The sequence below is a fragment of the Camelus bactrianus genome, chromosome 11 (assembly GCF_048773025.1).
Source record: "Camelus bactrianus isolate YW-2024 breed Bactrian camel chromosome 11, ASM4877302v1, whole genome shotgun sequence".
Taxonomy (NCBI): domain Eukaryota; kingdom Metazoa; phylum Chordata; class Mammalia; order Artiodactyla; family Camelidae; genus Camelus; species Camelus bactrianus.
The window spans coordinates 46,113,485-46,138,633 of record NC_133549.1 but is presented as its reverse complement, the minus strand read 5'-3'; the positions used below and the strand labels follow the sequence as shown (position 1 = coordinate 46,138,633).

The following is a 25,149-nucleotide window of genomic DNA, read 5'->3' as shown; positions in this document are numbered from 1 at the left end:
ATTTCTATTTAGCCTTTCTTAACCTCATTCATATGCATTGGCAGCTAAGAAGGCTCTCCACCCACCTTCAGGACACAGGGTAACCCAGGCTTGGCCTGCAGGAAATGCACGATACTGGGCTGGGAGCCAGAACCCTCCAGTTCTCTCTTCGCTTTTACCAGTTCCAGGGCTGGCCACGCACAAGCTGGATTCTTGAGCAAGTCACACAGCAACTTAACTCAAACTTTATGAAAAATAAGATTAGCAATACCTATCTGTCATGAATCCCTCACATTATGTAAGAGATTATGTGCGATTACTTGGTAAACTCAAGATTTGTGCATGAAGCACAGCAAGAAAAGCCAAATGCTTTTTTTGTTTTGTTTTGTTTTTTACTATTTGGTAAGTTTTTTTTTTAATTGAAGCATAGTTGGTTTACAATGTTGTGTTAATTTTTGGTGTACAGCTATATATATAGTTCAGTTATATATATATATATTATTCCTTTTCATATTCTTTTTCATTATAGTCTATTACAGGATGTTGAATATAGTTACCTCTGCTATACAGTAGGACCTTGCTGTTTGTCTATTTTTATATAGTAGTTTGTATCTGCTAATCCCAGATTCCCAATTTATCCCTCGGAACCCGCTTCCCTGCTTGGTAACCATAGGTTTGTTTTCTATGTACGTGAGTCTGTTTCTGTTTTGTAAATAAGTTCATTTGTGTCATTTTTTTAGATTCCACATATGAGTGATATCATATGGTATTTTTCTTTCTCTTTCTGTCTTACTTCACTTAGAATGACAATCTCCAGGTCCATCCATGTTGCTGCAAATGGCATTACTTTATTCTTTTTATGGCTGAGTAGTATTCCATTGTATAAATATACCACAACTTCTTTATCTAGTCCTCTGTTGATGGACATTTAGGTTGCTTCCATATCTTAGCTATTGTAAATAGTGCTGCTATGAGCATTGGGGTGCTTGTATCTTTTCGAATTAGTTTTCTTCGGATAAATGCCCAGGAGTGGGATTGCTGGATCATATGGATGCCTTTCATTTTGAGAGGGACTAAAAGTGGAAAGAGAAATCTGTGGGCAGGTTTAGCTGAGCTCTAGCCCAAGCCCGAGGCTCTCCCAGGGGCTTGCACCTAAAGTAATGTTTCTGAACAAGCGCTAACCCTGAAGGAGGGTTCAGAATTCTGGAGGAGGAAGTTCCCAAAGACTCTGTACTCCAGGGTGTTGGGTGAACAGTTATCACAGAAAAGTGCTCATCAAGTTTAGAGGCTTTTTTGGATATTTCTGGGCTGCACAATTCTGGACAGCCCCTGAGAATGGCAGTTTATAGGCAAGATTAGGGCTTTCTGATCACCAGCAAGGAAGGAGGGAACCAAGATTAGGTGGAGGGCTCTGTGGGGATGGCAGGAGAGGGTGCCTCTGACAGCAGCTTCCCTCAAGGGGAGCCTTGGCCCAGATCCCCTCCTTCAAAGTGAGGTGATTGCCTAGATCCACCCAGAGACCCCAAAGTCTAGGATATATATCTCTTCACGTGTAGTGTTTGGATCCTCCCACTACTGCCCTTGTTTCTTCACAGCCACACTGTTCTCTAGTGCCTTCAGGAAAATAAAGCTTCCTTCATTTTCTGCAGTGATGCTCCATCTCTCTTGATACATGCTTCAGCCACTGGGAATGACTCACAGTTTCCTCAATAAGCCACGGTCCGTCTCACCCTTAAACCTTTACATTTCCATACATTTGGCAATATGACGGACTAAGCTGCTTTGGAATCACTAACCTCACAAACAGCTGAGGCCCTATTTCCCTCATTGAGAACCACTAAGCGTGAATGACAGAAGGTTTGAGGGGACTGTCATTCCCTCATAAATGATATAGCCAGCAAGGCTGAGAAGAGCTACTGTGTGCTATGGTAGTACATTCCCCTCATGGGAATTATTAAAGGCTCTGAGAAGTCCTGCAGTTTAAATAGAAAAAGAAAGCTTGTTTAACTTTGTTTAACCCAGTATGTCTCTAAATTATTAACGAAGAAACCAAGTTTTGCATAAATTCAGTGTAACACACTTTGGAGAATATTGGTTTAAAGCATGGGAACATTCTTATGAACTTAGAAAAAGGAAAGGAGAGGCCTTTTTTGAGTTTCTATGTGGTACACTCTAATGTAGTTCTAATGTAGTGATTGACATATGGTTCCAGGCTGACCAGAGAGGGAAATTGTCCGTCCTCTAGGGTCAAATCCTTACCTTTGGAGTTTAAACAATTCATTTTATCAGACTACCCCAGGTAAACAAGCACAGAAGTTGAGTTATACCAACTAAAATCACTTGAGATGCCCTAAAATCCAGAATGCCAATGAGGGATCAAGAACACGAGCTCTGAAGTCACAACGACCCTGATTTAGATCCCAGCTTCCTGGCATACTACTTCAGTGACCTTATGTGAGCCTCACCTAATAATAGTATCTACCTCTTGAATTAATCCATATAAAGTAGTTAACTCGGAATGCTATTGTTTGAACAGGGTATCAGAACTTGGATAACTGTATCTCATGATAAACTTTTCTAGGCTGTAAGAGTGTCTAGAGATACAGCCCTTTTCTACCGTAGAGTAACTATTAACTGCCGAACTTGGGGTTGAGTGCAAACATGGACTGTAAATGAGACTGATAATTATATTCACCAGAAGTTTTCAAAAACTTTTTCATGAGAGAAGAAATGCTGTTTCCAGTGGGATTAATGAACTTTACTCTACAAATAATGAGGAATGACCAGGGATCACAGAGCTACTGGGTCTTTAATCCATCATAGAGTCGTCAACGTTGCAAAGAGGAAGGTCCGATGGTAACTTAGAACTGAGAGTGTAGGCAACGTGGCACGTGAATGGGAAGGAGGAAATTATAAAGAGAGCTCAGTAAGAATGAGAGAGTATGGAAATATTTTTAACGGCTGCTCTAAGTGTAGAACTTGGAGAAGAGAAAACTATGCCCCAAGAAGATTTCTGGGATGTTTCTTTATGGTGCATGATATAAAAATCCCTCAGTAATCCTGCTTTAAGGAAACCTACAGCAAAGGCCTACATTATGGCCTTTCAAGGTTTATAACATCAGATTTGTGTTTCCTTTGAGTGTGGTGTCATGCTGATACTGAGACACATGGGGCCACTACATTTGTTTGGGTTGCATTGACCAAGCTTCTTTTTCTTTTCTTTTTTTTTTTTTTTTTCATTTTTTTAAGGTCTTCTTTACTGCTATTTCCCACTATCACTAGACTCTTCTTCATTCCTTGTAACACCATGTGATTCGTATCTCAAGATACATTGTGGTTTATAATGTATCATCTTACGTTATTTGTTTTGTTATATTATCTCTTCTCTTACATATTAGATATGTGACTGTTTCATAGGATTTGGGAGTTACTTCTATTTCCTTCACAGAGTGCTATACTTTGAAATCATGTCTTAGAGTTGGTTGCTTCTGGCAAGACTTCCTATATATGGCTACTTTCACTGTACATAAATTATCAGTGTCAGGAACTGCAGTCTGCCTCTGTCATCATTCAGGCCACATTCTGACCCAATTTTGGGGAAATCCAGTCACTTTCTAAACTATTCAGAAGTTTGGAATCTGAGGACATGTAGGCCTGATTTGAGCACCTGTCTTATTTTAATTTTCAAGTATGAGCTTGGAGAGAACCAGATAGAGTTTGGTATTTCCTGCTTTTTGCTGCAGTTGATTTATGGTAGTTTGGTCCAAAAGGTGGATAAAAATACTTAGACTAAATCACTGAACTTCTCACTCACCAGCTCACCTTTTAGAACCAAAGAGAAATGATCATTTGGTTACCCTGGTTTTTATACAGAAGACAAAGTTCTGATGGGAATACATTTAAAACAAGTTCAAGGAGGCATCAGTGGAGAGCAATGTTGCTTAAACTTTAAAGCTTTCTCTTCACAATTTTTTTTCAGACTGTCACTGAAAGCATTCCTCCAAGAGGGGAGCAGAGTAGACCATGAAGTTTTGAAACCTGGTCCCTGGGTCTCCTGTGTGTTCACACACAGTGTGCATACACACGTACATGCCTCATCCCCACACAGCCTTCTTTCCTCTTCCGTTTCTCCATGTGTCCACACCCACTCTCACTTCTGTCCACTCTCATGGTTAGCCCTGGAGGATGAGGAAGTGAATGGTACATTTGATGTCACTTACTCTACAGAGTGTCACAGTGAACTAGTTAGGGAATGGTGTGCTAGGTCCATTCCACTTCTGAAAATGGGAAACTAAGCCCTCCCCCCAGTCCTGGGGGTGGGGAGGGGCAGGCAAGACAGATATCAGAGAGGTCTCCATAACAAGAGAGATAGTTTAGAACTATTCACCAAGCAGAAACTTCGGTTAAGAAGCCTATAAAATTTTGATAATGAAAAAGAATATGAAAAATAATATATGCTTGTATATGTATGACTGAAACATTATACTGTATACCAGAAATTGACACACTGTAAACTGACTATACTTCAATTAAAAAAAAAAAGGAAGAATTGGAAGAATCAATATTGTTAAAATGTTCACACTGCCCAAGGCAATATACAGATTTTATGCAATCCCTATCAAATTACCCAGGACATATTTCACAGAACTAGAACAAATCATAATAAAATTTATATGGAACCACAAAAGACCTAGAATTGCCAAAGCATTACTGAAGAGAAAGAAAGAGGCTGGAGGGATAACTCTCCCAGATTTCAGACAATGCTATACAGCTACGGTAATCAAGACAGCATGGTATTGGTACAAAAACAGACTTATGGACCAATGGAACAGAACAGAGAACCCAGAAATGAACCCACAAATTTCTGGTCAACTAATCTTCGACAAAGGAGGCAAGAATATACAATGGAATAAAGACAGTCTCTTCAGCAAATGGTGTTGGGAAAACTGGACAGCAGCATGTAAAGCAATGAAACTAGAACACTTCCTTCCTTACACCATACACAAAAATAAACTCAAAATGAATCAAAGACTTAAACATAAGACAAGATACAATAAGCCTCCTAGAAGAATATATAGACAAAACATTATCTGACATACATCTCAAAAATGTTCTCCTAGAACAGTCTACTAAAGCAATAGAAATAAAAGCAAGAATAAACAAATGGGACCTAATGAAACTTATAAGCTTCTGCACAGCAAAGGAAACCATAAGTAAAACAAAACGACAACCTATGGAATGGGAGAAAATTTTTGCAAATGATGAAACCAACAAAGGCTTGATCTCCAGAATATATAAGCAAATAATACGACATAATAAGTAAAAAACAAACAACCAAATCCAAAAATGGGCAGAAGACCTAAACAAGCAATTCTCCAAGGAAGACATACAAATGATCAATAGACACATGAAAAAATGCTCAATATCACCAATTATCAGAAAAATGCACACCAGAACTACAATGAGGTATCACCTCACACCAGTCAGAATGGCCATCATTCAAAAGTCCACAAATGACAAACGTTGAAGAGGCTGTGGAGAAAAGGAAACCCTCCTACACTGCTGGTGGGAATGCAGTTTAGTGCAGCCACTGTGGAAAACACTATGGAGATTCCTCAAAAGACTAGAAATAGACTTACCATATGACCCAGGAATCCCGCTCCTGGGCATATATCCAAAAGGAATCCTACTTCAAAAAGACACCTGCACCCCAATGTTCATAGCAGCACTATTTACAATAGCCAAGACATGGAAACAACCTAAATGTCCATCAACAGATGACTGGATAAAGAAGATGTAGTATATTTATACAATGGAATACTACTCAGCCATAAAAACAACAACATAATGCCATTTGTGCAACATGGACGTCCCTGGAGAATGTCATTCTAAGTGAAGTAAGCCAGAAAGAGAAAGAAAAATACCATATGAGATCGCTTATATGTGGAATCTAAAAAAAAAAAAAAAAAGAACATAAATACAAAACAGAAATAGACTCATAGACATAGAATACAAACTTGTGGTTGCCAAGGGGGAAGAGTGTGGGAAGGGACAGACTGGGAGTTCAAAATTTGTAGATACTGACAGGCATATATAGAATAGATAAACAAGATTATACTGTATAGCACAGGGAAAAATATACAAGATCTTGTGGTAGCTCACAGCGAAAAAAAAAATGTGATAATGAATATATGTATGTTCATGTATAACTGAAAAATTATGCTCTACACTGGAATTTGACACAGCATTGTAAAATGACTATAACTCAATAAAATGTTTTTTAAAAAGGAAGAAAATTTAAAAACAAAAGGAGAAGAAAGCTATAAGATTTTGAATGGCTCTGAAGTAAATATTTGTTGCAGGTAGGGTTTTCCAACCTTGGTGTAACCATGGCTTTTGTTGCTTTATTTCAGAACGCCAACCAGGCACCTCTATGGCTAATTTCAGTGCCCTCCCTTCAAGTTCAGCTGGGATCAGCAAGGAACTGATTGATCTGCAGCCTCTCATCCAGTTCCCAGAGGAAGTCGCCAGCATCCTGATGGAGCAGGAGCAGAATATTTACCGAAAGGTCTTGCCAGTTGACTATCTTTGCTTCTTGACCCGGAACTTGGGCACTCCGGAATGCCAGAGGTCCCTGCCCTGCCTCAAAGCGTCCATCTCAGCATCCATTCTTACCTCCCAGAATGGAGAACACAATGCCCTTGAAGACCTTGTGATGCGATTTAATGAGGTAAGAAGCCATTTTGAAATGTTTTGTATTTGAATCGTTAGTAAATGATTGTTAAGCATTTCTCCTTTTAGGTTTGTCTGATACTGATATCTACCTGTCTGTCTTGCCGCTTCTGTGATGGCTGTTTTCTTTCCAGGCAGAGATGGACGACACGTTGTCATCCTCCCTCTCACTTCTCCCCACCCTGTCCTCCAGCCTAGCGAGCCCGTCTCCATCCCATATCATTACCAAGTCCATAGCCTTCTCCCTTTGGACGACCAGAACCCCCTCATGCCCTTGCCAAAATATTCTCCCTGGGCCCATTGTCAAATATTCTCCCCCTTGTTCCTGCAAATGCTTTTAAGAACAGACATCTCAGTTTTGAGTTTTGACAACATGATCCATTGACCATGGGATCCATCTAGCCCACTCCCTCTTCCATGATCAGGCCTTCTCAGCAGAAATTAAATACGATTACAGCTGGGTAAGAGAGCTAGGAGGAATGTGGACTTGAGGGACAATGAATCGCCCTATTCCTGATCTCTGCATCCCATCAAGCTCCTCAGCTCCAGGAAACCCCTCCAAGCCTCTGAGACCTTACCAAGAGTCCTAAAGAGGACAAGTGTGACCAGAGCCTGAGAACATTTAGGAGGGAGGCACTATAAGAGGTCTAGTGTCTCACTGGGAAGAAAAGAGCCAATGGCAGACACCCTATGGCCCTGGACCAAGGACACGGCACAGTCTGGAGACCTGCCTGTCCATACTGTGCTCCACGCAGTGCTAGGGTCAGGGGATGCTACACTCTTGAGCTTAAAGAACACTTTCTCTTCATAGCATAACCTCTCACCCAGAGCTTTCTGTGCTAGATTTTATTTCTTTTAGACTTAATTTCTTTCCTTTGATTATTAAAACTCAAAATTTCAGCCCGTGTGTTTGTTGGTTGTTGGTTGGTTGAATTCCACAAATACAGTAGTTTCCTAGTTTAGTCATTTTGTCAACTTTCTCAATGCTAAAAGGATGCTTCCATCCTAGGTCCTGTACGTCTCTGATTGACGGAGGATCAATCAGCCTTTGTTATTTAAACACTTTCTAACTATGGCAGCTCACCTTGCAGCCTCCCTAGCCTGCTAATCATGACCCTGATGGTGGTTGAATCATGACCAGTAGATGCAGAAAGTGTTAGAGGCTGAGCTCAAGAAGTTCTGTGTCCAGATATGCCCTGAACACCATACCTCAAAGGGAGATCCGTTATCCATAGGAATTACTAATATCCATCTAGCAGTGTCATGCTGATCATTAAACGTGTGCCACTTATTTGCTCCTCACAACAACCCTGGGAGACAGGTACTGTCGTTAACTCCATTTTCCCAGTAGGGAAACTGAGGCACGTGGAGATGAAGTCCTTTGCCCAGGGTCCTACAGGTGGTAGGTGGCAATGGTGAGATTTAAGGCCACATCATTAGGCCTCAGAGCCTCGGCTTTGAACCATGACAATACCCTGCCTCCCGCCTGTATCAGGCTCGTGTTGAGTGTGACGCCTGCTGAAACACAGATTCCTGGCCCACCCCAAACTAAGGCAGTCCACATGAGTGCTTGTAAACCACATAGCCCCAAAGTTGCCTTTTAAAATAAATCTCCTGATGTTCTTGATTTTCCTTACTGATAAAAGGAGTGGAAATGAAAGTTCCAGTAAATCAAGTGATTTTATTAATGGATTTTACTGTATTTCATGAATTATTTGAAACTTTCGAATCGACTGACTCAGACACCCTTAGGGTCCTGCCCTTGTCCTCTGTCGTTGTGGTTATTGTAGTTGTTTTAAATTCTACCTGAACTTAAAAGTGATTTGCCTGAACTTTTAAAAGCGAATTTTATATTAGTTTTGGAGGGAAAAAACTTGGATTTCTTCCTTTCAGTACCATAACCTTGGGAATCAAAGATGAATCAGTGATTTCACTCATTCAGAGTTAGTGATGATACGAACCACAGCTGGGTTGCAGCGTGCATGGGACTATCTCCGAAAAGAGTTTAGCGAAGCAACTTCAGAATGTAAATAAGATTTCTGGGAAAACACTTAAACCACTTAAGAGAATTTTCAAGTATTCTCAAGCATCTATTTTCATACAAATTATGCATATGCTGATTAAAAATCAGTCTTAAAAAAAACAGTCGTATAGTCATTTCAGGCAGATTCCAAATGACCTACACTAGGCAAAACTGGGATCGCTAAATTCTAGTTGCTTTATATACTTTTGGGTAAAAAAGGTGCATTCCATTAAAAGAGAACTTGTAGATTCAGATTTTCATCTATTTAGAATGGCCTTGCCTCTAAATTAGCATGGCTTTACTTCCTGTAAAGAAAAAATGGGAGGAAGGAAAGGAGCTAGCATTTATTTATTAGCTGGTCTGGACTGGAAGTTGTTACTTTTTTTAATCCCACTTAATCCTTATGACAGTTGTATAAGGCAGTATCCATTATCTCTGACTCACAGAGGAAGAAAGTGAAATTTAAACAACAAAGTAAATAATAATAGTATTGAACTATTGCATAGAATAAAATAAATATATGTGAGTCCATACTGATAAAAATGGATAATTAAATAAATCAATCAATGGGGCGAGCTAAAGTTACAGCTCTTACTTATAAAGGGCTTCCAATTAATACATGTAGAAAGAAATGAGGGAAATAAGATGATTAGGACATCCCAGCAATAAATTGTTACAGGCAAGAACTACTGATGAATGAGAAAATTATTGGGCAAAAGTATGAGGAACAAAATACTTGCATAGTCTCAAAGTATTCACAAAGTGTTTATCAGTTGCAAAAGGGAAAATAGAACAGTGGAGAAACCCAGTAGACATCACCTTAAGTAAGTGCTCAAGGTCAGCATGGCCAGTAAGAAAACATATTGATGTATATCTTCTGATATGAAGAAGGACTTGATACTATCTCTATGACATTCTTGCTCCCTGCCCCTGACCAAAAATCAAGAACCTAAATCTAATCATGAGAAAAAACCATGAAGGCAGTCTACTCTTCAAAAGTGTCAAGGTCATGAACAGTAAGGAAGGACAGAGGAACTTGTCAAAGACTAGAGGAAACCAGGAGACATGACCATGAAATGCAGTTTGAGATTCTGTGAGATCCTGGACTAGAGGATTGATATTGATGGGGAAACTGGTAAAATTCTAATAAGGCATGTAGTTTAGTTAGTATTAATGTATCGGTGTTAAGTTCCTGTTTTTGATAACAGAACTATGGTTATGAAAGATGCTAGCATTAGGAAAGCTGGGTGAACTATGTACAGGAACTCTCCGTACTATTTTTGTAACTTTTCTGTAAATCTAAAATTACTTCAAAATTAAAAGGTTTGAAAAAAAAAATAGTGAAGCTCAGAAAGATTGAGTCACTTGCCCAAGGTCACACAGTAGCTGAGTGAGTGTCAGAGTCCAGATATCTGTCTTTAAAGTCTATTCTCTTGTCAGCCAACTCCCTTGCCTCTCTACTTGTTAAATTACCAAATTAAAGTTTGTAGTAAAACCAGAATTTCTGCTTTAGAATTTAATTACCTTTGGGTCTCCTTTCCCTATTTCCTCCCTCTCTCTACTTCTGTTCTAAACCTCCTATGTGTCTACACTTTTTCTACTCCTCCTTTTTCTATTTTTATCCAGTTTCTTATTATCACTTATTCATTCATTCATTCATTCACTCACCCAAGACGTACTTATTGAGCATCTACTATGTTGTAACATTCTCTTTTTTTGTTTTATTAAACATATTCTTTTAAGTAAGAAATTAGCAATATGTGATGAAATTTACATTATTAGCCCATACTTTGGTTCTGTCAAAGTTGGGTACACAAAATAAATGCACTTTCCTCAATGGAAGTAAAGTATATATTTCTTGAACACTGGAGAATCTCAAAGACAAGAGAGAGAATATTAGCTCCATTGCTAGTAGCTGAGAGGAGAAGCAAATGCATTTGTTCATGCAGTCATTCAGTTAACATGTTTTTAGCACATCTCAGAAGCCAGGCACCATAGTGGATAAGCACGAAGGAAAGTAACAGTCTGCAGCCGCCAGAAGCTACCAGTCTTAAATTGTAGTCAGGCATGGGCACAAATCACTACCAAAAAAGGCAAGAAGTACATGTAGTGTGAGTGGCACAGACAGTGGGAGCTGAAGTGTCTAGGTGGGTGATCAGAGCCCTCTCTGCTCAGCTCTGGAGTTCAGGGCTGGGCCATGAAGGATGGTTGCGATAGAGAGTTACATTGTGGGGAAGGGAAGGAGGTCATTCCAGACAAGAAGACAACCAGTTCTTGTCGTTATCAAGAAAGACTCACAGTCTAGGGAGGCAGCTTGCTCCTGATTGCCAGTAGAACATGATCATGTTCTAGAAGTTTCCCGAATCCTAACAACTCTTTACACAACGACTTAACTGTAATGTGGGGAAAGGGAAGAAAATCCCTGATGCCTTTTGGGCCACGCTGCATAACATTCGTTCTTAGGAAAATATGGTTAAAATGCAATTCCAAGCACAATCGTGAGATAACTGAAAGGGTTTGTCTTATGGCTAAGGAAAGCCAGGAGATAAATTCTTTAAAACCAAGTTAGATTATGGCTTGGAAGCAATGTTTCTCCACATTTCCCTTTCTCCTGCCGGATGTCAAGACTGGCGCACACCAGAGTGACTTCTGTTTATCCTTGCATATAAACAGAAGCAGGTACCCGGGGCCAGTCCCCAAGCCAGTGGTAATCAGGGTGGGTCCCAGAGGCAGGCTCAATCCTGCTTCACTTGGTTTAGGAGGTGGGACCCCCTGAACCCTTTTGATCTGGACACCTCTCTGTAGTCATAGTCTTGATCTAAAGCTCCAAAAAGCCAGTGTTCTCTCTTCCTCCTTTCAGGGTGAGCAGCCTTACTTCCCTGACCACCCACAAAGTCTCTTGCTTGGAGAGTGTCAAACCATATTGTTCTTTTTCCCCCTCTTTTTCTATCCAGCCTCTACCTCTCGTCCACATTCCTTTTGATCTTCCTGGTTTTTAATTCCTCTTTGAATAAATTCCAGACCCATTTGTCTTTTCTAGAGGAGACAGAGAGGCATTTTTGGGAGATAACTTTACCAAAGAGATCACACACGTTAGCACACGCACTTGAGAAGAGATGAAAGGCAAGTAGAGGTTGAAGAGCATTCTTACTCCCTTTGCTTTCATGCCTTTTTCTTGTGAAGGACTGTGGTGGGACGTGGTTTAGGGTGGAGGGTGTATTCTGCGGTCACAGTTCTGAGTCGCTGGTTCTCAAACCTTCTGCCTCCTCCATAGGACCTCTGCTCCTGTCCTGCTCTTCACCCACTCATGACCTTTGGGTTTGGTATTCATCATGGTCTGCATCTCCAGCTGGTCCTCAGGGTCTATCACCAGAATAAACTTTTGGCTCCGTAACCTACCACTGTCCATATCACTGCCAGACACTTTCTTGTGTAACAGGTAGTTGATATCTCTGGCTGAGGGCTGGTTTTCAGCCTCAAAAGGCCTTAAACTGGTTTACTTTTTCCTATGCCCTGAGAAGGCAGTGTTTCTTGTCAAGTAGATCTTAGCAAGACCATTCTCTGGGCTCCTCTTTCAGACCAGCTTGTCCAAGGGCAGGTGATGAGCCTAAGATTGAGCCTACAGTTTACCCTAAGACCCCAGAGGGCTCTGGAGGGATTCCACCTGGCTCTTTGCCCCAAGTGACCTTCCCCAGCCTCTTCCACTTGGTCAGCCTAAGCAGTCATCAGTCTGCTTCTCAAGCCACACAAAAGTGTGACTCAGGTGATGTGAGACTCAGGTGCTGCTTGATCCTTCCATCTGGTGGGTTTCACCAGGTGTCAGTTCAATAGTGTAAAGGATGCCAAAATGCAGATTAGCTCCCTGGGGCAGGATTGTAAGAATAAATAAACCATCTGGCCAGAGAAGGGCTGTTTGGGCCTGGGTCCTTTCAGCCAGAATCCCTTAGCTACTTCCTAAGTGATGATGATCACTCTGACAAATTCCAACATCTAGAATCCTGTTGGGTCATAGCCAAGGAAAGATCATTTCAGCATAGTAAGGAAAGAGCATGACATATGATAATGTCCAAATGTGTTTCTTCACTTGAAATATTTTGGAGGAAAAATATTGGTTTTGAATTTGTATATTCAGCCATATTAGAAAAGTCTCCTGTCAAAGCCTTCCCCACCCCCGCCCTTTTTATGCAGAAAGCCAAGCAAACTCTCTATTCAGGGCTGCTATACAAACATTTTCCTCATATCTGAGCACTCATGAGGTAAATTGTTAATAAAGGCCTCTCGGGGTAAGGGAAATTTCAACTCACTTTGGAAAAACCAGATTTCTCCTTGGGAAAGCACATCTCCCTGGAGGCACACCTCTGAGAGCAAACATTGTATTCATTCCCCAGAACACTTCATGGCACGTTCCCCGGTTAACAGAAATTTTAGTTCAGAAGTTTCCAGACTTAAAAAATACAGTAGGCAGTTAAACCACAGAGATTCAGCTGTGCAGGGCAGTGTTCTGAGAGCAAGGTTTTTTGTAGGGGGCTCATCTGCCCTGGAGCCAATTGACAGCAAATCATGTTTGGTGGTTCTTGGCAATCAGCGCCCACAGGATTCTACTCACTCATAGTAACACTAAGTAAATGGTGGGGCTGGGAATGCCAGCATTCCGGGTGCAGTTCTGGAGTAAGCCTACCTGGATTCTAACCCACTACTCCCCACTGTGGGACCTCAGGCCGTGTACCTAATCCCTCATCTTCAGATGGGGATATTAAGAGTACCTCCTTCACATGGTTTACATAGGGAGTCAGAGAGATGATAAGTGTGAAGCACGTAGTGAGGACCCCAGGCACAGTCCTGGGCTCAGGGTTGGTTACCAAAAAACACTCAAATAACTGCATTTTCAGAATAACTAATGATAAGAGAGTCCACTTATTATTATTATTGCCCCTGACTTAATGGATGAGAAAATGGAAGCACAGAGAGGCTAAGTAAATGACCCAGGGTTTCAGAGCTAGGATTTGAACCCAGGTGGTGTGACTTCCAGAGCCAATGTTCTTGGCTCATCTTCCTGGTGCCGTTGAATCCAAAGTCATAAGAGCCCTTTTTTCCTCACTTTGGTCTCTTGCTCTGAAGGAAACCATTTGCTTCACAACAGGATTCAAAAATTCTTTATTATTTCAACATATGTTAACACTGTGGACCTCCTTGTTGACTCCATGATGTTGAAAATGTGGCAGTAGTCCCAGATATTGGAAACTCGACATCTCCTTTGAATTGGAAGACTGCCTTGAAATCGGTAGGACAGCGGTATCGCTCAGTGCCTGAGAATATTGTTCCCGAACACGAATAGGATAAGTTGTCATTTCTCAGCACAGGCAGAAGAGGGATTTAAGGTCTTTGGCTTTTAAAGTTTTCTTTGTGGTTTTGAAGTTTCCCTAGGTATTGGATGAGAATGTAGGATGCCCCTACAATCCAAATTTTATCTCTCGATCTCCCTTTCTTGACCACACCACCTCAGCGATCTTTTTTCTCCTCACTCTATTTCAATTTTACATGAAACCTACACCCCACAACAGGGATGGCTTTTGAAATTCAACATCTTTAGCCAAATCGGCACTGCTAGAAGACTGTGAGGGAGGGAGGCTGTGCTCAGAGTTGGGGCGGCAGGATAAGGCAGTGGATAGGGGCTGCGAAGCACCTTATGAATCAGGACCTCCACGCCTGTGTTCATTCTTTAAACATCAGACATGGTTTCCTTTAACAGCGGCTTTCACTAATCAGCAGAACGAATGCAATGGGCATCAGAATATTTTTAACATACACACATGCCTGAAGCCAGTCCCCAGTAGATCCTGGTTCTGTGGATACATGGTGGGCCTAGGGATCTGTATTTTTAAAGAACTCCGCAAGATAATACTGATGCCACTTATGGTTTAGAATCATTACTCCAGACCATCACACACACAAGTATTCGAACAAAGCTGTATCCCAGAGCAAATAGGGGGGAAATGACTCCTGTCTTTGGGGATAGCATAATAGTTGATAATTGTCCAAAGTAAATTTAAATATGATGACTTGCTTATTTGCTGGCTTGCTTCCTCTTTCCTTCCTTCCTTTCCTCCTTCCTTCTTTTCTGTATTTTTTTTTTTTTGATCCTCATGCTTCAGTAAAGCACTTGGTTTCGAAATCTTAAATATTCAAACTATTTTGTTACTCTGACAGGATATTTTTATTCTCTTATTTACCCTTCTTAAAGCTCACATCAGGTCTTTAGGGTTTAGCCAACCTAGAAAGAGAACTGCCAAATCCATGACCCATTGGAGGCCTGTTTTATTCTGTTTAAAGCAGGCATCAAGTCACCACTTCAATTTTGGGGCTGAGAGAAATGAGAATGAGTCCAGTAGAAATTAGCAAACACACAAACAAGATTTTGACATACGTGCAAAGTATTTTTTTTAACTGGAAATAGTTAACATGACTCAGAGAAGCAGTGCAGCGTCTTCCCAAGGCCCGGTGTTCTTTGCCGTGAGACGTTATCACTTGAATGACACTGAACACTGTGGGAAAGAGCAGGTCTGCTTTAGTCAGAGACTGGGACTTTGAGCCTGTCTCTCAGACTGCATTCACTGACCCTATTAGGATGTTTAATTCATCCCTCTAAAAAACCACCCTCTTAGAGATCTTTACGGCACATGTAGGAGCCAAGAAGGAATGTCTTTATGCTTTGCCAAGAATCTGCATTCGCCAAAGAGATTTAAACATTCATAAATCCAATTGCTTTCTCAATGCCTCCCCTTGGCTTTTTTCATTCAACAAATTTTATCAAGTCCCAACTTATATACTAGGTACTGTTTTGTACACTGGGGATATGGCAAAGAATAAGACAGAGCCCCTCCGTGCCTGGAGCTTACATCCTAATATCTAAAAAGCATGTCAAACATGGCCAAAATAGAACTATTGCCTTCTTTCTACCACATTCGAATATCACGTAGTGTCTTGCTCATTTATCCTCATCCTTCCCATCTCAACATCTACCTGGGTGCTCAGTCTAACAACCTTGATCTACTCTCTTTTCCCAAACCCCCAACACCCAAACCATCGGCAAGTCCTGTTTACTCTACTTACAAAATAACATCCTGAATTGGACCATTCCTGAGCATTTCACCAGCCGCTCCCATGGAGCCAGCCACCACTGCAGTCACCACCAGTACTGCATTCATGCTCACATGCCCTGTAATCCATTTTCCACAACAGCCAGAGTGATCTATAAACGTAAAGCAGATCAGGTCATACCCTTCCTGAAAGCCCCCCAAGGTCTTCCCTGCTCTATTTTGCCGGTGTTGACTTCTCCAGCCTAACTTTATAGCACCCACTGGCTCTGTTCCAGCCATGCTGACGCGCATTCTGCTCCTGAACACACTGAGCTTGTGTTCTCCACATGGTTTTGCACTTGCTGTTCCCTCTGCCTAAGACTGTCTTCCCCCAGCTACCATCTTCTTCAGATCATGTCTTCTGTTGATTGTGTCTCAGTTCAAAAATCAGAGAAGCCATTGACTTGTTTGCTTTTTTCCTTAGAAACCTGTTTAACCTATTTGTTGCTATATGTCTGATTCTTCGCAAAATGCCAGCTCTGCAGTAGATGCTCAGTAAATATTTAATGAATGAATAATGCTAATTTGTGTTAGCAATTGTTTCTTGGAATAAATGCTGTTCGAAATAATAAGAAAAGCAAGGTATGTCCCTTTGTTCAAGGAACTTACAATCTAGTTCTAGGCATATAAGACATAAAATATTGAATAAATATACATATTTAGAAGAAAGCAAGGCAAATCATTAACTATCACAGGAGAGATGGTGGTTAGAGAGGTGCTATAGGTAATGGAAAGAGTATGATTCTACTGCTAAGACTGGTTTTGAGTCCAGGATCTGCCATTTACTCACTGTGGGACTTTGGGCAAGTAAGTGACGTAAACTTATTTCAGCTTTGTATTTCTCACCTGTAAAATGGGGTCATTTAATCAACTTTACGTGGTTTGGGGGACAGTTAAACAAGCTAATGTGCATAAAATCACCCAGCACAGGGCAGGTGCTCAATAAATGGTAACCGGTGGGATTTCATGCCACGTAAGAGACAAGGACTGTACGTGTCATAAAAGTGGAAGAGAGAGGCCACACAGGCACATCTTCCTTAAGGATAATCAAGGGCTTCTGAGCCTTGGAGGCTGGGAAGGCTTCTGCCAGGCACAATTATGAACTTTATCATTGATGAAGTTTCAAAGGTTGTGTTATGTTCTCCTATCTTCACCAAATGTAGGAATCCCTCCCTTGCATATTCTTACCCAGCTTTTGCTAAAAACTTTTCAAAGACAGAATTCACTTCATTTAAATGAGCTTATTATGTTGATGGAGTTCAGCAGTTTGTTTTAAAATTCTTCCTTAAATCAATCTGAAACCTGCCTCCTTGAAAATTCCACCTGTCACTCCCAGGAGAATAATAGAAATTGTCTTCCTTTGGTTTGGTTCTCTTGAGGCTGGACATTCCCCCATGTTGTCAAAACTTATATGATTTTTCAATATCCCTCTTAAAACTGAGGCTCCCTACCCTGTCCTGAACAATGAGACTCTCCCTTCTTGCAATTGGGTTATTCCTCTGCTCTTACTTTTTTTCTATCAGCCATGTCTAATTATGACCCCACAAAGGTCAACTAAAACCTCTAGATTTTTAGCATACAAATGGCCAAGCTCATCTTTTGTTATGAGTCATTCTGTAATTTGTAACATTCTGTTCTCTTCAATGAAAAATAAAATCACCATGTATTTGTGGCAGTTGTTTTTGGGATCAATCTAATATATAAATGCAACAAATACTCCCTAGAAGTGGAGGAACTAAAAATCTATATATTTATAGTCCTTCAGCCCATTGCTGTCTAAAATTCTCTCTATTGCTGTATGAAATATGATTTTTTAATCTTTAGCTGGAGAAACCAACAGCAAATCTTGAGGGAAGATTTCAAGGTGTACATAAAACGCTTAATCAAATAAAGACACGTTTATGCCGTGCTTTACACTTACATTGAGCTCTTCGCACAAGTTATCTCATTTAATCCTTATAGGGCTGGTCTGATTTTGGATCTGGGGCTCCAACCTGTCCTTCTGACTCCAAGTCCAGGGCTCTCCCCTGCCATCACTGCTGCCTTTCACTCCTGCCGCATGCCTGGCATTTTCATAGACACTCCTAGAGTAGTGTTTCCTAAAAATTGTGCTGCAGGAGCCTGCTTTTCAACCTACTCTGGAGAAAAGAAAAAAAAAAAAGATTCATGGTTCAATACCATCTAGAAACCTCTTTGAGCTTTTTTCTTGTATATTGATATCCCCAATGCACATTAGCATATTGAAGGCTTAAGGAGTCCAGCAATAAAGACATTTATATTTCACCAGCATTTCTCAAATATATTTCACCTGGAACTTTATTTTCTTGATCCTTCTCTGCTTTTGCAGAACACGTTGCTCTTGAAACAGCCAAATACAAAAAATAGTAAGGAACAAGAAGTACGCATGTGAAGTAGTTAAATTACATGATAGATGACATACATTCCAGCCTTCCTCGTCTCCTCCCCCCAGGATGAGGCTCCAGGTCAGTTAGGGCTGGACAGTTCCAAGATAGGTCAGATGAATGAGTGGCAAAGAGGTAGATGGGAGGGAGGACCTTTTAAGTGAGAGAACCAGCTTGATCAAACATATTCTAGGCAGGTTCATGCATGATGGATTGAAGAGGGGGCCTGGGTACAGGAAAACCCATGAGGAGAGAGTTGCAGTAAACAACAGGAGATGATAAAGGGGCCTGGTGTAGGATTCTGGTGAAAATAACAGGGAAAATGGCTCCTGATTGTTTAGGAAAAGAATCCCAGTAGTGCAGTGACCCATTGGACAGGAAGGCTTAATGAAAGAGAAGATTCAAGACTGATGTCAGGCTTTCCAGGCAGGGCTTTTGGAATACATGGTGCTCCTGTGACAGCACCTGGGCAGGTACAAAGACTATCTAGTGTGGCCAAGAGCACAGGCTTTGATTCAGACACACATGGATTCAAATCCTGACCCTGTTTCTTACTGGCACAGTGGATTTGGCAAAATTACTTTACTTCTCTGAGCCCATACCCCCCACTATAAAAGAGGCAAGAATAGTTTCCTCATGGGTTGTTGTAAAGATTAAGTAAGCTAGTGAATCCTTAGCTCAGGATAGTGTCTGGCACAGTGTAAGTGCTCAATTAATCTCATTTCTATTATTACTACTATTATCATCATTCTTATTTCGTGTTAAGGAGATGTTTGAGTTTGGACATGCAGATTTTAGGATGAGAATAAATTAAATTAAATTAAATTAATTCAAATTGGTGGGAGGTAGGAGACAGGAGCTCATGTACTACGAGATCAAGGTACAGATACAGTTTGGGAATACACCCTATAGCAGGATGGCTGAGCCATCAAAATTAACCTGTTTCCTAAGATATTAAGTGTGGGAGAGATCACAGGCTCCAAGGATCAAGCTTTCGTAACACCCACTGTCATGGCAGATAAAATCATCCAGTGAGAAGGAGAATGTGGGCATCATAGGAGAATCAGGCAGTATGGGTGATGAAAACCAGGGGGAAAGATTTTCCAAGACGGGTGTCACACTATCCTGAGATGAAAGAGTTGAGATGTGCACTGACAGAGTCCAGAATGGTGAGCAGATCACAGAATGACGTAGCATTCCTTGCCTGTCCCCTAAACTGGGTACACCTGAGGGGTTGTCGTCTGAGGCCAGATTCGCAGAAAGATTTCTATAGACTGGAACAGTGAGGACACAGGACAGGACACTAAAAGAAAAAAAAAAAATTGTTGTACAAACAACAGCTAAAAAAAACTTGGACTGTTTTACCAAGATGGGAGACTTCTAAGGTGGTCAGGAGAGGTGCAATTCAGTATTTGAAGGACTGCCATGAAGATGAAATTGGGTTCTTCTTTTTGATTTCGGTAGGCAGAAGTAAGCCCTGTCATTTCATCTTGGACTCTTGGTCTTAGAACAGGCTGCCTTCTGAGGTAGTCAGCCTCTTGTAACTGGAGAAATTCCACACAGAGCCTGGCCGGCTGGCTGCAAAACTAGGAAGAAGCTCCTGGTGTGGGTTGGGAGATTGACCAAGATCAAACTATTGCCTATGGGTCAAATCTACCCCACCACCTGTTTTTGTCCAGCTTGTGAGCTAAGAGTCGTTTTAAGGTTTTTAAAATGATTTTGAAAAATCAAAAGAGTAATATTTTGTCATGGTTGAAAATTATCTGAAATTCAAATTTGTCTTCATAAATAGAATTACGTTGGAACACAGCCAGGCTCATTCATTTACGTATTGTCTATGGCTGCCTTCACGCTGCAGTGGCGGGGCTGAGTAGTTGTGACAAAGATTGAATGACTCACAAAATCTAAAATATTTATCATCTCGCCCTTCAGAGAAAAAGTTTACCAAAAAGTTTGAGATCATCCAATGGCCTTTTTTCAACTGGAAGATTCTGTGAGGGTGAAAAGTTTTTGCCTTAGATTTGGGTAGGAGGTCCTGGGTCACTTGGAGACCACCACTGCAATAGCCTGAAGGGAAAACCAGAATGCAGTGTTGAGAAAATGTAGGTGATGGGTTGGGAATACTTGTTTGAGAAGTATGACAGCAAACAAAGGTGAAAACTTGGATGGCAGCTCATTAGACCAGTGCAGTGCAGGGAAGGTATTTTTCAGGGAATAGGAAGACATGTCAGAAGAGAGACATAAAAACTTTTCCTGTGCTTGATGAACCCAACGGTATTCTTAGTATCTGCTTTATTTTACAGCGCGGTTAAATTTATCTGTTGTAATATCTCTCAGCAAGAGGGGATTTTCTAAATGTTCTTGTTTATAAATGTGCAGAAAATTTTTGCACAGAGAGTCATGCTTTTGTTGGCCAAAGAAAGTGAACACTTGCTGATTTTCTGGCAATCCTAACAAAAATACTGAAGTGTATTTATACACTGGGGGCCAAAATGAATTTCAAGATGACAGTGCTCAGATACATAATCAACCCTGCTTTCCTCTTCTGCCTCCACTGGGTTTAACAACTTTGTCAAAACCCTTCCTCTGAAATCCATTTCTGCAAGTGAGTTGAAACTAATTCTCTCTACTGCCGCATAAACACAACGCGGGCTTCCCTGCTGGGCTCTCAAAAGCTTGGTCCCCAACCAATGGATGAGATAAGCAGGCTAAACCCATGGTACGAAACTGTCTTTTTAAAAAGCACATTTTTAAACTGCTTTTCATAGTGTGATTTCCTTATTAATATCTCGTAACCAATCACAAAAAATATTGACTTCACATTGTTTCGAAGCATAATGGTGTTCCAGAATTTCAAGACAGACACAGGAAGCTGGTTACTGTTCTTATTCCAAATAAGACAACATACCTGTTATATACGCCAATATAAGTAAATGTGCAAATGAGGAAACCAGATATTCTGCTGGTAAAAACCCCACAGACCCAAACATCCTACTTTGGCTAACAGGTTTGCCATCCTTTCCCAGGGGAATTATGTGACAACTGTTAAGAAGATCCACATTCATTCACTTGGTTTTCACATTTATACCCTGTCCCTGGGGCAGTAACACAAGCTAGCTCTCTGCTCTGCATCCTCTAGTAGCTCCTTATTGCCAACCAAATAGTGTTCAGGCATTTTAGCATTTTGAAGGGGCTCTCCAACGCACCTCTCCAGTTTTCTCCCCTGGTAATTCCTCCATGCCCCTTTCACGTGCATCAGCCTGGATGACTCGCTGTTGTGCTCTGTGGGAAGCAGCAGAGACACTGCACAATTCCAGAGGGCGCCATTCACCTAATGCACTAAATGGCAGCTCTGGACAAGAGTGCTGACTCCAAGATTTGACTTCAAACTCCAATTCCACCACTTCCTGGCTGTGGGACCCCAGGCAAGTTTCTTAACGGTTCTATACCCTAGTTTCCTCATCTGTAAAATAGTATTTAAAACACCCACATAACATTTAGGGTTGTTGCAAGAATTAAAAGAGATCATTTGGAGGAATGTGTTTGATCAATCCAGACTCAAGAACTCAGTAAATAACTGATGGTGAAGATAATGATTCTAGGAAACTAATAACTTTGGATCACTCCTTTCAGAACATATAAGAAAATGCTCCTTGCTTCCAATATTGTAATATTTTAAGATCACTATTTACAAGCTAGCAAGATGTTTGGGGAAATGGAAGTCCCCATTTTGAACAGTTGAACACACATCTGTGGTGTCTTTGAATGATTGCAAAAGTGGCAGATAGAGGCACTGATATTAGGATTGGTGCTACTGTCTGTACCTGGATTTATAAAATAGAGAAACTGCATCTAAAGGAAAGTTTTCTAATATTTTTACCTCAAGTCTTCTTTCAAAATGTTAAAGAAAGAAACCACTCATATCCACATTTAATGTGATTTGAAATTTCAGAATATAGTTGATAGCATAAATGACAGCATTTAGTGAAATGCTGAATATACATTTTAAAATATTATGTGTTCTCCTCTCCCCTACCTGCCCTGTCCCAACCCTGGCCAAGACTGTCATCACCCTTGACAGGTGGTGGACTGGTCCAGATTCCACATGACCCCTAGGGCTCTTCTAGCCCTAGGAGTTTATGATTTAGGGACTAAATGTCAAAACCCTGGAGATCCAAGTCCTCATTTTAACAGGAAAGAAGTTCCTGTATAAAGGGACACAATGAGATGTCACCCTAAGAATTGGAGCTCTTTTTTTTATTTTTTTAATTTTTTTTGGAAGGAATGACATGACAGGACATCTTTGAGGAGGATAACACCACACCCAGTGATTCCCTTTTTCCTGAGAAGATGAGACTAGTAGGAAAAACACCACACATGCGCAAAGACATCCTATCAGCAATGTAACTCCCTGAAGATTTTTGAAAACTTCTTTCTTAGAAATCCTTGAGAAAACAATACACCCATCTACTTGGACTCAAGTTAGATAACTCTGAACTATGGATGTGAGACCCTGACTTCAGGGAATTTCTTCCATCTCTGTACCATGAATCTAAAAAAGGCCAAGGAAACTTTTAACAGTCATGAGTCTGGAGTCTTCCTTTTGCCTTCTAGCCAGTCATGTGACCTTGAGTAACTCCTTTAGCCCCCCGGAGTCAGTTTCTGCTCGGTAAGACAAAGGATTAGACCAGATGATCTCCAACACCCCTTAGAACCTGAGCTCTGGAGTCTGATCTCCCAAGTTTGAATCCCAGCTGCATTGTTTACATGACCTAAGTTATTAAGTCTCTCTTTTCCCCTCTGTCAAATGAGGATAATGCTTGCCCTCTAGATAGGCTTGTTAGGACCATTAATGCCATCAACTGTTTGAATGTAATACAGAATCCAAAATATCCAATATGAGCTACTCACTCACTATACCCCTATTCCTGGGAGAGGAAGGGGCAGGAACCAAGTCTTCTGGTCAACAGCCACGGCCCTGGGCTCAGCAGCTTGGATTCTGTGCGGTGGGGTGATGGTGAGGGTTCTGCTGTTGCTACATACTATATATTTTGCCATGAACTGCTCTCTTCATTTCTTTGAGGTAGTGATTTCTTGTCTGATCCACCCTCACCCTGATTATTACAGCTGGGCAGAGCCCCCAGAGGGGAAGCAGCTGGACCCCCAGTTCAGAGTGAGGGGAATCTTCTTAGGATGCGAGGGGAGAATGAATACCCTGTCTTTCATGGAAGAAATTTAGGGAGAAAGGGCCTCACTCAGGCATAATGAAATGGGACTGCCCAGCCGTGAATGCCCAACCTACTTCCTTGTGTGTTTTCTCTTGCTGCTGGCAACAGTTCTTGTTTGTTTGTTTGTTATTTTCAGTATTTGTGGTTTTGTAACAGCTTTATTGAGATACAATTCATATGCCATAAATACAAACATTTAAATTCTAGGGTTCAGTGGGTTTTTTTTAGTATATTCATAGAGTTGTGCAACCATCACCACAGTCAATTTTAGAACATGTTCATCACCCCCAAAAGAAACCCCATTCCCATCTGCAGTCACTCCCCATTCCTCCCTAACTTTAGTCCCTGGAAACCACTAATCTATCTACTTTCTGTCTCTATGAATTTGCATATTCTGGACATTTCACCTAAATGGAATCATACAGTATGTGGTCTTTTGTGTGTGGCTTTTTTCACTTAGCATGTTCTCAAGTTTCATCCACATTGTAGCACATACCAGTGCTTCATTCTCTTTTATTGTCAAGTAATATTCTGTTATGTGGATATAACTTGTACTGTTTATCCATTCAGCAGTTGATGGACATTTGGGTTGTTCCACTTCTGGGTTATTACAAGTAATCCTGCTATGAACAGTCATGTATGAATTTCTGTATGGATGAATGTTTTCATTTCTCTTGGGTAATTACCTAGGAGTGGAATCACTGGGTTATATGGTAACTCAATTTTTTGCATTTTGAGGAATTACCAAACTGTGTTCCAAAGTGGTTGCACCATTTTGCATTTCCACCAGCAACATACGAGGGGTCTGATTTCTCCATATCCTTGTCAAACTCTATCTTTCTGATCATAGCCATCCTAGTAGACGTGATGTGGTAGCAAACTGTGGTTTTGATACCATTTCCCTAAATGGCTCGTGATGTTGAGTATCTTTTCATGTGCTTATATTTGTGTATCTTCTTTAGAGAAATTTATGTTCAAATTCTTTCTCACAACATTTCTGACAGTGAAGCATGTTATTAAGATACAGTCTCATCCTTCATAGATGGGCTGTTGTCATTCTGAATCCTTGACTGTGAATGTGTGTTCTGGGTAGGGAAAGTGAGAGCTCTACTTCCAAGTATGGACAAGAAGAGAGGGAACAGCACTTAAGATTCCCCCTCTAACTGGGATTTATGTCTATTAGCAGAGAAGACAGAAAATCGTTGTTTTATAGACATGTATCCATTCTCAGTAGAAAAACTCTGGACTCAAAGGTAGAAGACCTGGGTTCAATTCCTGGTTCTGGTTGGTGATTATGAAAAAGTTGCTTCATAGGTAACTTAGCTTCTTTAAACTTTCCTTTCCACCACCCCTTTTCAGTGATTTTCTTTACTTTTTTGAATTGCAGTATAATTTGCATACACTAGAATTCACCTTTTTGGTTTACAGTTTGAGTTTTGACAGATGCATACAGTTGTGTAATGACCACCACAATCAGGATAGAGAATATTTCCCTCATTTCAAAAGTTCCCTTTGCCCCCTTTGTATTTATTCTCCTCCTTTACTGCAGACCTCTGGGAATTCCTGGTCTGATTCCTCTCTTTATCCTTTTACCTTTTCCAGAAGGTCCTATAAATGGACTCTTACAGCCTTTTGAGCCTGGCTTTTTT

At 40.8% G+C, this 25,149-nt stretch overlaps 1 protein-coding gene across 1 annotated transcript in view; it reads left to right on the top strand.

Annotated features, from left to right (window-relative positions):
• The window catches only part of PLCE1 (phospholipase C epsilon 1), a 212,029-nt gene that overhangs the window by 71,509 nt on the left and 115,371 nt on the right, over window positions 1–25,149 (top strand). The window contains 1 exon segment of the mRNA XM_045507381.2: window positions 6,393–6,709. Within this exon segment, the coding sequence (XP_045363337.2) occupies window positions 6,393–6,709 (317 nt within the window).